The following is a 14,029-nucleotide window of genomic DNA, read 5'->3' as shown; positions in this document are numbered from 1 at the left end:
CTGGCTTTAGGGTGGTGCAGTTAACAGCTTCAAAAGGTTCTGGGCCAGCAGTTATCCTGGGCTGAGCTCTGAGAAGGGGCTACTTTCTGCTCTGTTTTCTGGGAAGGAAAGGTTAGCAATTGGAGGCGATAACTGGAGCAAAGTGGAGAGAAAAAAGCAATGGCTTGGAGACTCAACTGCAAGAAGCCGTGCTCTTGCTTTGAGTGGGTTTAGTCACAGTTAACTTGGTTCTAAACTACCTTTTTTCCACTACTTTTTCTTCCTGGGCCACCTCCCTGATTGTCTGGCAGCGATTATGCTGAAGCGAATCACTCGGTTCACCCCCCCGGAGGTGATTGTGGGGCTCCTGGCCCCGTACGTGCGTCTGTCCACGTCCAGCGTGCGCATCATGAAGAACAAGGCTGGCCGCATGGGGCAGACCTATGGCTTCATCGAGCTGGAGTCTCATGCTGTAAGTTTCCTGCTTTCACCTGCTCCCTCTGTTGGCATCTAATACCTGTAGAAGTAGAGAAACTACAGAAATACAAGAAATCTCTCTACTTGTGAGGCTGCTGTGCTGGAGTGAGTTGTCTCTTCTGCTTGTCTGACCGGGTACAAGAATTAGCTAGTACAGCTGTTATTCTCTGGCTTTAGGAGTCAGAGATTGTTTGTTTTCACAACCTGTGACACTGATTGAGTTTCTTACCTCAGTACATTTCTTTTTAGACACTCTGAACTTGAACACTTCTTCCATAGGTATTTTGTTTGCAGAGAACTTGAATGCAATCGTTTTTGTTTGTAGAAGGCAAGAATCTTGATTAACAGACTATCCCATGTTAGAGGGTTCACATTTTCTGTGTCTAGGTGGCTCCCAGACTCCATAGCTGTTCTTTGATGTTGGTCCAGAGAGTGTTTACCAAAACACTTTGGGGCAGCAGCCACAGTGCTGCACTGTCTGACAGCCTTAGGAGAATGCCATCCCCAGCTGGCTGCTGTAAGTGGGCATAGAAAAGCGGAGAACCTCACATTGCATTTGTCCCTTTTGTCCCATTTGTCCCATTCACTGACACTTAGACTAATATTTGGTGTTGTGTTTCTTGTCCTACTGAGCACAAAACGTTCCTTTCAGGCAGAATGGATTTGGAAAATCTGCTGTTTCCTTCTCATGGAAAGTGACATTCTTCTTCCTTTTACAGGAAGCTCTGAGGTTGCTAAAGATACTGCAGAACCTGGATCCCCCTATCTGCATTGATGGGCGTACATTGGAAGTGAATCTTGCTACAGGGAGGAGAAGGTACCAACAAATGAGGCAGTGGAGTTGTCCTTTACATACTGTGCAGTGAGGCTTGGTTGTCAGAGCAGGTGCTTAAAGTTTGGCGTGGGAATTAGCACAGATGTTCCTACAAACAAAAAATGTGTTGGAGAAGTGAAGCTTGAAGAAGTTTCAGTGATTGAGCAGAATGGGATTAGTGATCATAATGCATCTTGTTGTCCAGCCATCAAATCCCATTCTGCTGAAATTAGTGGGTTCAGCTTTTTAAAAAACATGTGGAGAGATTTATCTTTGTAGACACAGCAGAGTGGAGTCGTATTTCTTGTGGAGACAGTGGTTTGCTGAGTCTGTCTACTTGCATGGACACAGTCCAACATGTGGCCAGGAAAGATGGTCTTTCTGCCTTTATTGGTCCTGCTGATCATTTTGAATATACTGAAGTTAATGTAAAACCAAATTGCCATTAACTCGCAACCTTTATCTCAGCAGGAATGACTATGGGGAGCACGGTGACAATTCCTACTACGGCCCGGTAGGTCTGCACAGTTTCCCTGCAGGTTGCTTAAAGGGAAGAAGCACTGGGGGGTGATGGGCCTGGCTGTGTTGGGCTGCTGAAATACTGCAGAACATGTTTCACTGCATTTGAAGATGGGGTAATAATGCTCAAATGTGCCCACTGCTGCTCTGCCCCTCATACTGTTTATCTTGTGCATGGAAGTGCAAGTCAGTGCTGCTGGAGGAAGTTCTGGGCTGGGTTACTCAATGACACACTTTACAGAGTGATTTCACTGATGTCTGATCTCAGTTCCCAGAGTGAATGTCTCTTTAGTGTTTGTTACTAGACTGAAGGACTGTTCCCATATACTGGATGGGGTGAAGGCTTTCATAGGGATTTCTATGAGCAGAGATCTCGTGCTTTGGGACACTATCCGTTGCTCCATAGATGAAAAGTTATGTCTGCTTGTGCTCTGTTTAGGATGGCTAAATGAGCCCTTCTTCTGAACTTTGGGCCTGTCAGAAGGTGCAGAAACAATATGATGTTTGTTAAAGACTCTCTGATCTGTTTGTGTTGTTCACTTACTTCAGGGCCGAAGGGGCATGAGAGACAGGAGGGGTGGCGAATCACAGAGACGCACCAGAGCACAGTGTAAGTTAAACTCTGCTTCACTCCTACTGTGGAGACTTTTCTTCCTTAAAAGGGCACTGACATGTAGAAATCAGCCCAAAAATATTTTAAAGGCTAAGAGTAGGTTTGTTTGCTACACCCACTTGTGAGTTCCTTTGCCAACTTTGTTTAGTCACATTTTCCTATCTGATGATGTGTTTCTCTTTATTCTCACTGTGTGAAACTACATGCAGATAAAAGAAACTTGCTGCCTATTTTTCCTTATTGTGGAAAACTGATGGAATAAAATCAGCCTGGCAGTTACTAGAGAAGACAGAAGAAAATACACTTGATGCAGCAATGCCAGTAGCTGGAATAGCACTCCTGATTGTTTTACTGATTTATATATAGCATTTCTGAGGTCTGTCAAAGAACATTTGGAAATGAGAAGCATTCCTGACATTATGGGCTTACTACCCTTAAGGCCTTTGGCTTTTCCTGTAGAAATAGTTCACTCCCTTTTCTTCTTGAGAGCTTTTGTGCACCGGTGGGGTAGAAGGGATGTGGAGAGTGTCATCACTTCAAGCACGATTGAGAGAGAACAGCTTTTCCCTGTCACAGGAGTGGGTGGATGTAGATACTCATTACCCCATTCTTAGGGAAATTACTGAATTTCATGACCAAGTGTTGTGGTCTTGTGATCTCAGCACAGCTCCTGTAAATCTGTTTTGATGTGGAAGTTTTGCCAGAGTCCTAACCAGAATTGTGAAAAATTATCACCCCTCTTACTCCTTAAAGAAAAGATTATGTAGGTCAAGTGATGTGAAGATACTCTTTCTCTCTTGCCAGGAGAAAAAAAATTCTTTCCCATTCTTGATCCTTTCACCAGTGTAGTATTTGTTCTTGTTTTTGTCTTTGTAAAAGGCAAGTTCTGCTTTTGGAAGTCTGTGGTGCTAACTCTTGTCTCTCTCCTCAGCACCATCAGATGTGTCCACATACATTTATGATCCTGACACTGGGAATTACTATGATCCCATAGCTGGGACATACTATGACCCCAGAACTCAGGTGAGTGCATGGGAAGAAAGCTTTACATGCAATATGTTCTTACAAACTGCTCTTCTCTGGAGGGATTTTGCAGACAGATCCTGAAGACAAGCCAGCATAGGGCAGTACAGAGGCAGCTTTGTGTCTTTCACTCTGTCTTCTGATCTATGTGAAAGGGATGCATGTTGCAAAATAGCAACTTAATGAGGGGCTAGGAACCCATTAGCTTTGTGTTGAACCAGCTGTAGCCGCCTCTGGCCTCTGAAGCTCTGCCTTTGGATGGTTTTTGGTCTGCTTTTCTTTAAGTAGACTTACAGGCAGAGCATCATAGCTACATTTTGCTGTAGACATGTGATATGTGACTGTCTGTAAGAAAGAATGGACAACAGAGCTCTGTTTTCATCTGTGGTCTTTTTGCTTCTCAACCCTAGCCAGCAGTAGCTGTAAGGATGCCATCAGCATGAAAGAGCCATCAGCAGAGATTTTCTGGAACTATACTCTTGTTTTCATGATCCTGGGGATGTCCATGTTGTGGGAGAGCAGGGCTACGCTCTGGTGACCTGGCTGTGGTCAGCTGTCTTCTGCCCCACCAAAGTTTTGGAGCCTTTGCCCTCTGCAGTCCCTTCTTACTGTGCTGGTCCTCTCAGCTCAGCAAGAGTAAGAGGACTGCAGGGGTTGGACTAAGCCTGCTCCAAATGCCTCTTTCAGAGGGAAGTCACAATAGACCGGGAGCCCTCCCCACCCCCGGCGGAGAGCAGGAGGCGGCGGCACGGGAGCGAGGAATGGACAAGTGACAGGAGGGAGCCACACGGCAGGGACAACAGGGACAAAAAGGACAAAGGGAAAAGCACTTCTGCTAAGGTAACTAATTCCCTCCAGGCATCAGAATGACCTGAGGCCAGGAGAGTGAGGAAAGAGAGAAAATAGAAATATAAATATAATATATAATAGAAAATATAGAAAATATAATAGAAATTTATATAAATATAATAGATATATATTAGATAGATATATAGATATAAATATAAATATATATATATATATAGATATATAGATATAAATAGAAAATATAGAAAATATAGAAAATATAATAGAAAATAGAGAGTAATTAGAGGATTCAAAAAGGAAGGGACAGTGAGAGAAGACAATGGGGTCAGCATCCAGAAAGGAGCATGGTGGTTGTCCAGCCTGGGAGTAAGTTCCTGAAATTTTTCTATCCTTGTATTAAATCCATTAAATTCTCATCCCTTCCTTTTGGTGAAGGATTCAAACACATCCAGGTAAACTGAAACATGTTTCTCTCACGCTGCTTAAAGCACCCAACTATTGTAAAAGAGACAACAAAAAACTGGCAGTGACATTTAAACACACCAAGTCAGATGATGGTGGAGACTCAGCTCTCCCCTTACTACAGTTTCTGCCCCTCCCAGTCCCAGGACAGTGCCCTTCACTGCTGTTCCCAGTGAGCAAATCCAAGTGTGGGAGCTGCTGGTTGGGAGTAGCTGCCAAAAGTGATGTTTGAGCACAGCCCAGGGCTGTAATACTGATAGGGCCTGAGGAATGCCAGGAGAATTGGTAGAAGTGATTTAGCCACCAATGCAGAAATTTTGTATTCTTCCTTGCCTCTTGGTCTGAATATGCTCAGTGGCATGACCGGTCCTGGGCACCTGGGACTTGAGGGCTGTAACTGTCCCTGAGGCTGGTAACAAGGCAGCCAAGGAGTCATTGGCTATGGAGGCTTTCAGGGACACTGACCTAGGAGAAGCATGGTCCTGTCTGAATGCAGGGCAAAAGCATCTCCAGCAGAAATCATTTTGTCATTTTTCCCACTTGCCTATTTTCCATGGATGCTCAGAAGTGGCTTCCTGGCTGCACTGTGCACTCTCTGACACCTGTGTTGCTGCTGGCCTAATGCCCAGTCTTGGGTTTTTCAGAATGAGCCTGGAGAGGAGAGGTTCTTTGCAGAAGATGTCTTCAAAAAGCCACTGCCTCCCTCTGTGAAGAAGGATGAGAGCACAGGCCTGGTAAGGTGTTACACTTGTCTTCCCTGGTCAAGTATGAGTAACTCATGAGCCACTAAATTGGAGCCTGTCCAGGGCTCCAGCCCAGTTGTCTGTGAAATGTGTGAAGCTTCATCCCAGCCTGTTGTCTGTGCTGCTGAGCACACAGCTGAGTATCACAGGTTCATCCTGTTGCAGTGCTGACTGCAGTCTCTGGTGCCCTCTGTCCAGTATAAAGATGATCCTGGAAACCCTGCCGTGCTGGCTGAGCCTGGCCATTTGCTGTGCCACAGTCACAGCAGAGAAAATTGGTGTTGTCTGGCGGTGGGGGTGGCTCTGAACCTGGACTTCATGTCCTCTGTGCACACACAGAGGTGCTCAGATGTGGCCTGGCCCTGCCCCAGCTCCCTCACTGATAAGAGGCAGGACTGGAACCACTGTCAGCACCACAGTATAGCAGAGAGTGAGAGTGGGGTGGGCTGGGACAGCATGGTGAGCTGCTGCAGCTGTCTCTGAAATCACGAGTATGGCTCCAAGAGAGCTCTGGATTTCCCAGAATGGGAATGACTCCCACCAGAACCACCACCTCATTTCTGCCAATCACCTGGTTTCCTTGGAGGCCTGTTTGAATAAGTGCTTAGCTATTGTGTGCTCTGAGTCCATGCTATGGCAGTCTCAACACCTGATCTTGACTGTTTCAGACTGAGACTGGAGAGGAGAAGTTCTCTGCAGAAGATGTCTTTAAAAAACCTTTACCTCCTTCTGTGAAAAAGGAAGAGAGTGCAGCCCCAGTAAGTATCTCCATACGATTGCATGTATTACCTTTTGAGTCTGGATACAGTCTAGGGAGGCTCATCACGGTCTGGCTGCAGCTGTGAGTGCCAGAGGTGCCAGAGATGTTTCTCATGCCAGAGGAGGGAGTGGTGGGGATGGAAGGCAGTTTGTTTTTTAAGTCTGACCTTGTTTGTCAGCTTCTAGCATGAGGAAATTTGGTCCCTGCATTTGAGCAGGATCTCACTCAACCAGTCCTAAGGCAGAAAACTCTTCCAGCCACCTCCAGGCTGTGGAAGGCCAAATCTCTCTCATGTCCTGCCAAACAGCCACTGCCTTGGTTGGCTTCTTGTGCTCTCAGGTATGTGGCAAGTTGGAAAAGCCTGGCACCAAAGCACAGCCTGAATAGAGAGCAGAAGGGCTTCCATCCCATGATGTGAAGGGAAAGAAGCCAGCCAGCTCTTCCCTGCCTGTGCTGCTGGGAAGCAACTCTCTGCCTCTTGGTCTGGAACAGAGAAAGGAGTCACGGGGAGATAAGCTGGGGAAACAAAGCCCCCGCTAGCCTGGTGCTACAAATGGTCACACTTTTCTCCACTTCCTTCAGCCCAAGGTGGTGAACCCTCTGATAGGACTTCTGGGAGAGTATGGAGGAGACAGTGACAACGAGGAGGAGGAGGAAGAGGAGGAGCAGTCGCAGGCTCAGTGGCTGCCGCCTGCCCCGCACCCAGCGGCGCTGCGCGAGGAGCAGCCGCGCAAGGCCAGGGCCAGTGACGACAAACTGACTGACTGGAACAAGCTGGCCTGCCTGCTCTGCAGGAGGCAGTTTCCCAACAAGGAAGTGCTCATCAAGCACCAGCAGCTTTCCAACCTGCACAAGGCATGGGGAAGCCGGGGGCTGCTGTTGGCTCAATGGTTATGTGAGCTGCATGGAAAACACAGTGGTTGGGTGGAAATAGATGTGCTGAAATTGAGGCAGTAGCAGGCAAAGTTCCCCCAAAGCTCTGTTCAAAGCATTGTGTGAACTGCTTGTTCCTGCCATGGGAGTGCTGTAACATCAAGGTGTGACTTTGTAAGCTGTAGTGAGATAGCTAAGGCTTGAGGAGAGTGGGGTGCTGGCACACATGAGTGTGAAAGAGGCAAGAACTTGGCATGTTCACCCCCCTGCTCTGGGATGCCTTTGAGCTCTTGCTTTTAGGAGAGCCAAGCTGCACATGGGTTAAAATAGGATTGGTTGCCTTCCTTACTGCAGGGAGGAAGGGCTCTAGGCCTCTGTGGGAGAGCAGAAGTCTGGGCTGCAGGAGAGGCTGCTGTGCCTGTTATAGTGCAGGTACAAGAGCATGCTGCTTTACCTGTACTCCTTGTGGGTGGAGCAGATGACCCTGACAGCTTGTGTTCTCTGCTTGACACTGCCTTCTGTCTTCCTCCTTCCAGCAAAACCTAGAGATTCATATGAAGATTAAACGATCTGAGCAGGAACTGGCGTATTTGGAGAAGAGAGAGCGTGAGGTGCGTCTGTGGTGGTGGGCAGGCAGCTCCCTGTGCTTCTGCACTGGGTGGGTGGTGGTCCCAGGAAGACCTTCCAGTTATGCACCAGGTATCAGCAGATATCCACTTAGGCACCAGGCATCAGATGCCTCCCAAATGGGAACTATGAGCTCACTCTGCATGGGGTCCTGTAGGTAATTCTATGATTTCTAAGAGCGGATCTCGCTCCTCACAGAAGGGTCTGTATGTGGTTTTGTTGTCCTGCAAGCTGGCACTGAGCTCTGGGCAAAGCAGGACACAAATTTCCACCTAAAAGGGATGGCGTGTATGGGCTGCTCCTGTCTGGCCAGGGACAGGAGAGCTGTGCCTGTCCATTGTGTGGAAGGTCACAGAGCTGCTCCTGATGTGGTAACTGGAAGGCTGAAACAACAGGTCTGGGTCATCCCAACAGATGGCATCTGAACAGAGCAAGTGTATTGTGGGATGTGAGCATTCAGTGTTTGTGAGTTCCCAGAACAGCCTTCAAGCCAGCTGAGGATGAGATGAGACCTGGATGCATAGCAGCCTCCTGCAGTATTGAATCCTTCATAGCTCCTATACTTACTTTGCTCTTTCTCTTGTGAAGGGGAGGCATAAAGACAAAGGAAATGACCGCAGAGAGAAATTCCAGCAGATGGATTCCCCAGAGAGGAAACGACTCAGATATGACCGGGACTCGGAGAGGTAATGGCTGTTGTGGGTTAAATCTCTTTGGGGATGCTGATGCTGGGATGGGATGTGTGCTGCTGGCAGACCAAGGCTGGGAAATGTCCAGTGGGGTAGATCTGCAAAGTAACAGCCAGACAGAGTGAGATAAAGTTCCTCAAAGTGTGGTGGAAACAAGGATTTAGGGCAAAGCAGAAAAAAGCTACCTGGTGCAGGAGGGGTAAGATGGGGGTCTGAATGTGTCTGCCTGGACACGGAGAGCAGAATGCAGCCTGTTCCCATCCACCTCGTCCTTAAGGCACTTGCTGCCCTCCTGTCCTGGCATCTAGCCATTGAAAGAAAGAGCAAAGCTGTGTTTCATCTGTTCCCTGACTCAGAGGAACGCTGGGAGCTGTTTCCATCTCGTTCAGAGTAGGTGGAGGAAGAAAGTGCGTGCCGTGTGGAGTTCTTGACAGGCCTGCCTGCTGTGAGCTCGCGTGTTCAGTGGGCTGAGGAATGGCCAGGCATGTGTTGGAGATAGAACTGGTTATGTGCCTGTGTTCTCCTGGCACAGCACCTCAGAAGGAGACCTTTCCTCTGTGTCTTGCAGTTTAAACATCCACATCTCTCTTCTCTCTGTTTTCCTGGAATAGCTGTAGATAAACTAAAACAGTTTGTGTGCAGTGTCACCAGCAAACAAAAAGTAGAAATTGTCTGAAGGAAGAGTCTTTCATGCTGAGAGTCTTTCAAAACTGTGACTTTTGGTTAATGGTCTTGGATGAGTAATGAGATGGGAGAAAGTGTGTGCGGATCAACTGCATCTGTTGAGCTCCATGACCACAGCACTGGGAGAAAGGAAAGATATAACAGAGCAGCAAGGATTAGACTTTGCTTTCTTGCTATTGCTAAGACTTTAATTAAGAAATACAAGCACAGAAGGCTCCTGGCTTGCTTACACTGTAAATATTTTGGAGTCTGAGCTCATTTCCTGTGCCCTAGTGTATTTCCCCCTGAGGTGGGACAAGAAATTTTGCAGTCAGAGGTGTGTGAGCCCTGCACACAGAATCCGCCCTGGTGGTTTCCTTAGGTGGTGTGCTTCTGGCAAGAAACTTGGATATCCCTCATGAGAGGCTGAAATGTCAGTGAAAGTTCTATTAGCAGAACTAAAAATGCCTGGCATGTATTTGAAGCATTGCAAGACTGGACAATTGATTCCGTTTCTTTTGCAGTGACTATGACCCAAGGCTTGACAGTAACAACAAAGGGAACCGAATGGTGCAGTCTCCGGGGTGGAAGAAGGGCTTTGGCCACAACCAGCAGGGCACAGCATCACCAATGGAGGTGAGTCTTTCCTGCCTTTCAAAGCACACCACTGTCTTGCAGCCCATAATGTTTCCCAGGACAGCTGGAGGGAGTTCAAGTCAGGCTGCAAATTAGCACCCACTTGATGGAGTAATATGTGTGCACTGAACTTTGCAGGCTAGAAGGGGTGCAAGTATGTTGGCTGTAGAATAAGGTTAGAATTTATATGGATCTGGAGGTTTTGAAAATAGACCATGAGCAGGAAGGTGTGAGCATCTCATTAGTACCTGCTCAAAGTCAGGCTGAGGTTTGAATGGGTTACCAGCTCAGTTCTCTGCAGCAGTGTGAGCTGGGCAAAAAGGCAGACTTCCCCTGGGGAGGTGTGAGCATAGCCAAAGCCACAGGGCCCACAGGGCTCTTTGTCTGCTCTGCTTAGCACTTGTGAGGCTGTTGCTGCCACTGCAGACTGTGGACATCAGAAGATAATACCAAGATACAGCACCTGACAGGAGCAGAGGGCCATTGGCAAAGTATGTCAGGGGTAGGCAGGGTCAGGTAGATCTGCCTTCTGCGACAGGCTGGTCTCTCAGTGGATCTTGATTTGCTGCAGAGTGTTTATCAGAGAAGCAGCCTGGAGAAGGATCTGCTCTGCCTTGCCCAGAGCCACATGAACAGTGCTGTGCTCTGGTGACAGGTTTGTGGCTGGCCAGGTGCTGTGTCTCCATGCTCTCTGCTGGGGACAGGCAGCTGGGAGCGGGGCTCACAGGGTGACATTCAGCCTGCAGTCAAGTAGATCATTAAAGCAAATATTTGAGGCTTCATGACGCATGTTTGCTTGGGCTCATATACACGAGGCAAGAGTCCCTCTTCAGTGCAGACAGCAGAAACTGGGCTCCAGCTGCTGCTCAGTCCTTGTGGTGAGATCCCAGTGCCCATAAAACAGGCTTTGCTGAGAGCCAGCTGCAGCGCCGCGCTCTGGGAGGTCTGAGCTGCTGTCAGGGCTCCCGTCTGGATGGGGAGCTGGTGGCAAAGCTCAGCCCTCATACAGTTCATAGAAAGGCCAGAAGAGATATGCTTGCCTTTCACTTCCAAGTCATGCTGGGCAAAGCTATGAGACCATGCCAACCCCACACAACTCTGATCTCTTGGCCCAGCTGGTGAGATCTCTGGTACTCAGGTAGGTTGGACTGGAAAGCCAGAGAAACTTCCAGCCTCAGGTTGCTCTCCTGGGCTAACTCCAGGCAGGTATTTCTGAATAATGCAGGCACTGGCTGCAAAAGCCAGTTCTTGAAAACTTGAAATTCCAAGTGAGGTACCAGTGCCCATGGGAGCTCTGTTAGAAAGAACATCTGAGCTTGTGCCAATGCAGGCAAACTGCAAACATCTCCCCATGAGCCCAGCTCTCGCCAGTGCTTTCCTTTGCTTGCTTGCAATCCATGGCTGCTGGTGCTGCCTCTTGGCTGCCCACTCCTCTGTATGCTCCCCCCAGCTGATCCCTGGGGTTTGATTCCTGGGCTCCTTTTGTTGCCCGCAGAGGGTCTGTAGTTCTTCCCGAACAGCTTTTGGAAGAACACGGAGTGCTTGCTCTTCGTCTGCTCACGGATCCACACTGGAGCAGTCAGCAGTCCTGAGGCAGCCCAGAGAAGCTTTTTATTTATGGGAGGAGAAATCACTAACACAAGCTGTGTCTGTTTGCAGGCAGAAAACAGGAGGAAGGGCCCTGGGCTGGGGGCCCCAGGGAAGCCCCCCAAGAGGCAGTCCAACGAGACGTACCGCGACGCCGTGCGGAGGGTCATGTTTGCCCGCTATAAAGAGCTTGACTGAACGGTGGGGGAACCCCAGATTTGTCTCTCTCCGTCTCCTTCTCTTTCTCTGTGTCATGTTCTTTTGAAGGTTTGGTCTTTTTTTTTTTTTTTTTTTTTCCTGTTGTTTTTTGAATTGTTACAGGTTTTGCTGCTAGAATTTTTTAAATAAAACTGAAAATTTGTCAGTGCTTGTCTTGTGACTAAAATGGTGTGTTTTAAAAGCATGATAGTTTGAAAGGTTCCCATCGTGTTTTGCTCTCTGCTGATGTCACTAGGAGTTGCAGCTGTGTCACTGGGACTGGGACAGGTTTGGTAGCTTGGAGACCCTACCAGTGGTGCCACTGTCCTGCAGTGTGTTCCCTGTCATCTCAGGGACAGATACCCCTGTTGCCATGTTCTCCTGGCTCAGGATGGGAGCTGGGAGCAAGGATTTGGAGGTGAAGAGCCACCTGCAAGAGCTGACAGCTTCCAAAGGCAGCAGACATTGTATCCAAGCCGTTTCCTTGTCTCTGGCACAGGCAGTGCCAGAGGAGCTTGGCAGACTCATTTGCAATATTGTGGTCCCTGGTGCTGCACCCCGGGGTGGTGGAGGTGTGCAGGGTGCTGGTGAGTACATGGGGGGTGAGGATCCTGGGAGCCCCAGGCATGTCCGGGATGGGTGAGGCAGATGATGAGCTCCTGGGGATGAGCTCCCACACAGGGAGAAATGGTGGTGGCGTAACAAGCTGGTGCTGTCAAGTCTGGAAGTTATCCATGCATGAAGGGGGAAGAAGTATGAGTGTGATGGGGCATCATTTTCAGAGAGGGAAGAGGGGAATCTGGATGCAGATCAGTAGCTGCTGCACAGGCTGTCTTGCACCTGGGTGTGTCGGGCACCTGGGTGTGCCAAAAATGAGCACCCACAGAGCATCATTCCCAAGACAGCTGCCAAATGTGGGAACTCATTAGCTGAGTTTTATTAATTTGCTAAGTGGGTACATGCATCTTAGTGAAAGCCTGTTAGCGATGATAATACGTGATTAATTAGAAGATAATAAACCAGATAAATGTAAGAGCAGCTTCCCTTGGACAGATGGACCACACTAAATAATGTATGTTCCTTGGCTTAGTCGTGTGCTTGCTTCTAGTCTGTGATGTGCCTGTGTGAAAGGAGAGGCAACACTACACTTTCCTTGCAGGCCCATTGCCAGGGCTTAAGTCAGGAACAAGAGGAGCCGGAACAGACTGCTGTGAAAATGAGGAAAAAAAAATTTAAAAATATCTACTTGCAGCATATATCTGTCTCAAATAGAGAGAAATCCTTTTTCTGTCTGTGGTGGTAGATCTACCTCCCATTAGTTGTATTAATCATGGAAGTACTTGGTGTGTTTGCTTTACTATTTTGGCAATCATAGTAAATTTTTATGGGAAATCAGGAATATTGTTTGTGTTGTAGGGGTCAGAGCAACACAGTGTTACTCCCACGAGAGTGGGATTTCTGGGGATGTGCTGTGTGTGGCTTGGGAGCACCTGAACCATTCTGGTGCCAGCCTCTGAAAAACCAAGGTATCCCCTGGACAGACACTGATTTAATTCCTCGAAATTCCACTCCCCCAAGGTAACCCAGAGTGAGCTCCTGTGTATTCCCTTGAAGATGTGTGTGTAGACTGTCCATACATCTCTCCATAGGCATGACATCTACCCATGCTGTGCATCTGTAGGGGGATATCCAGGATTAGGGGACATGGAACCCTCCACTGGGGCTGGGTTAAAGTGACTGGAATGAGGTTTTCATGAACTGGAACAGACAAATAGAATGAGAAGCTAAAATTACAAAGAAGCACCAAACCAGAAATCATCATGTTCTCTTGGGAAAACAGCAGTGTAGTTGGTGATGCAGAAACTCCAACTATTTATCCTTGGTGCAGTGGTTTTGACGTCTTTGATATTTTTTAAAGGATGGTGACCCAAAGCTGTAGCTGAGTTGCAGCTACCTTTACATCTTATAACTATTTTATTTCAGAGATTACTCATCTCTGTGCTTCTGGTGTGGCTGTGTTCAGCACATTGCCTTGTGTGCCATCCTGTGGTGATGAGTATGGCTCAAGCTACAATTTATTTTTATTTTTGGAAGATCCTAATAAGAGAATTGGAACAACTCACAGTCCTGTGAGCAGTTGCTTGGCATGCAGATGTTACACATGTTACAGGATGTTACAGATGTTACAGGAGGACTGGGGTGACCCAAAACCAGCACTAAGGTTGGGATGAATGGAACTGTGTGTACAAAAAGCCCAGGGAGAAAAGGCAGAACAAGGGGGTTAGAGGGATTATTTAATTTAAGATTAACAGGCAACAAGAGCCTTGGGCTGAGAGTGAAACCAAAGGGGAGGTTAAATCAACCATTTAGAGGGTTGGAGGCACTGCTGCCTGGACCACTGCCCAAGGGAGTGTCCATCTCTGAGCTCTGTCAGTCACACAGGTTGGTATGCAGGAGGCTGCTTCAGACATCTGAGAGGTTCTGGAGGAAGACCTTTTTTCCACCTTTTCCCAAAGTAAAGCAAGTAGATAGTCTTAGATTTCCAATATTTATTCATAT

The 14,029-nt window shown here is 47.9% G+C and overlaps 1 protein-coding gene across 5 annotated transcripts in view; it reads left to right on the top strand.

The window, feature by feature from the left end:
- Nucleotides 1–11,639, top strand: part of RBM6 (RNA binding motif protein 6) — a 58,170-nt gene extending 46,531 nt beyond the window's left edge. Inside the window, exons 11-23 of one of the 5 annotated variants that reach the window (XM_056501578.1) lie at nucleotides 291–451; nucleotides 1,176–1,273; nucleotides 1,742–1,784; nucleotides 2,339–2,399; nucleotides 3,334–3,425; nucleotides 4,113–4,265; nucleotides 5,339–5,428; nucleotides 6,106–6,195; nucleotides 6,780–7,052; nucleotides 7,607–7,681; nucleotides 8,286–8,383; nucleotides 9,574–9,685; nucleotides 11,345–11,639. In XM_056501578.1, the coding sequence (XP_056357553.1) occupies nucleotides 291–451; nucleotides 1,176–1,273; nucleotides 1,742–1,784; nucleotides 2,339–2,399; nucleotides 3,334–3,425; nucleotides 4,113–4,265; nucleotides 5,339–5,428; nucleotides 6,106–6,195; nucleotides 6,780–7,052; nucleotides 7,607–7,681; nucleotides 8,286–8,383; nucleotides 9,574–9,685; nucleotides 11,345–11,470 (1,472 nt within the window). In that variant the 3' untranslated portion in view covers nucleotides 11,471–11,639. Of the gene's footprint in view, nucleotides 1–290; nucleotides 452–1,175; nucleotides 1,274–1,738; nucleotides 1,785–2,338; nucleotides 2,400–3,333; nucleotides 3,426–4,112; nucleotides 4,266–5,338; nucleotides 5,429–6,105; nucleotides 6,196–6,779; nucleotides 7,053–7,606; nucleotides 7,682–8,285; nucleotides 8,384–9,573; nucleotides 9,686–11,344 lie in introns of all 5 variants that reach the window. The other 4 variants (XM_056501577.1, XM_056501576.1, XM_056501579.1 and 1 more) reach the window with 4 other exon arrangements.
- The last annotated feature ends 2,390 nt before the right edge of the window (nucleotides 11,640–14,029 follow it).

This window comes from Oenanthe melanoleuca, chromosome 12, assembly GCF_029582105.1.
Source record: "Oenanthe melanoleuca isolate GR-GAL-2019-014 chromosome 12, OMel1.0, whole genome shotgun sequence".
Lineage (NCBI taxonomy): Eukaryota > Metazoa > Chordata > Aves > Passeriformes > Muscicapidae > Oenanthe > Oenanthe melanoleuca.
Note: the sequence above shows the minus strand (reverse complement) of the source record. Positions and strands in the feature narration are given on the sequence as shown.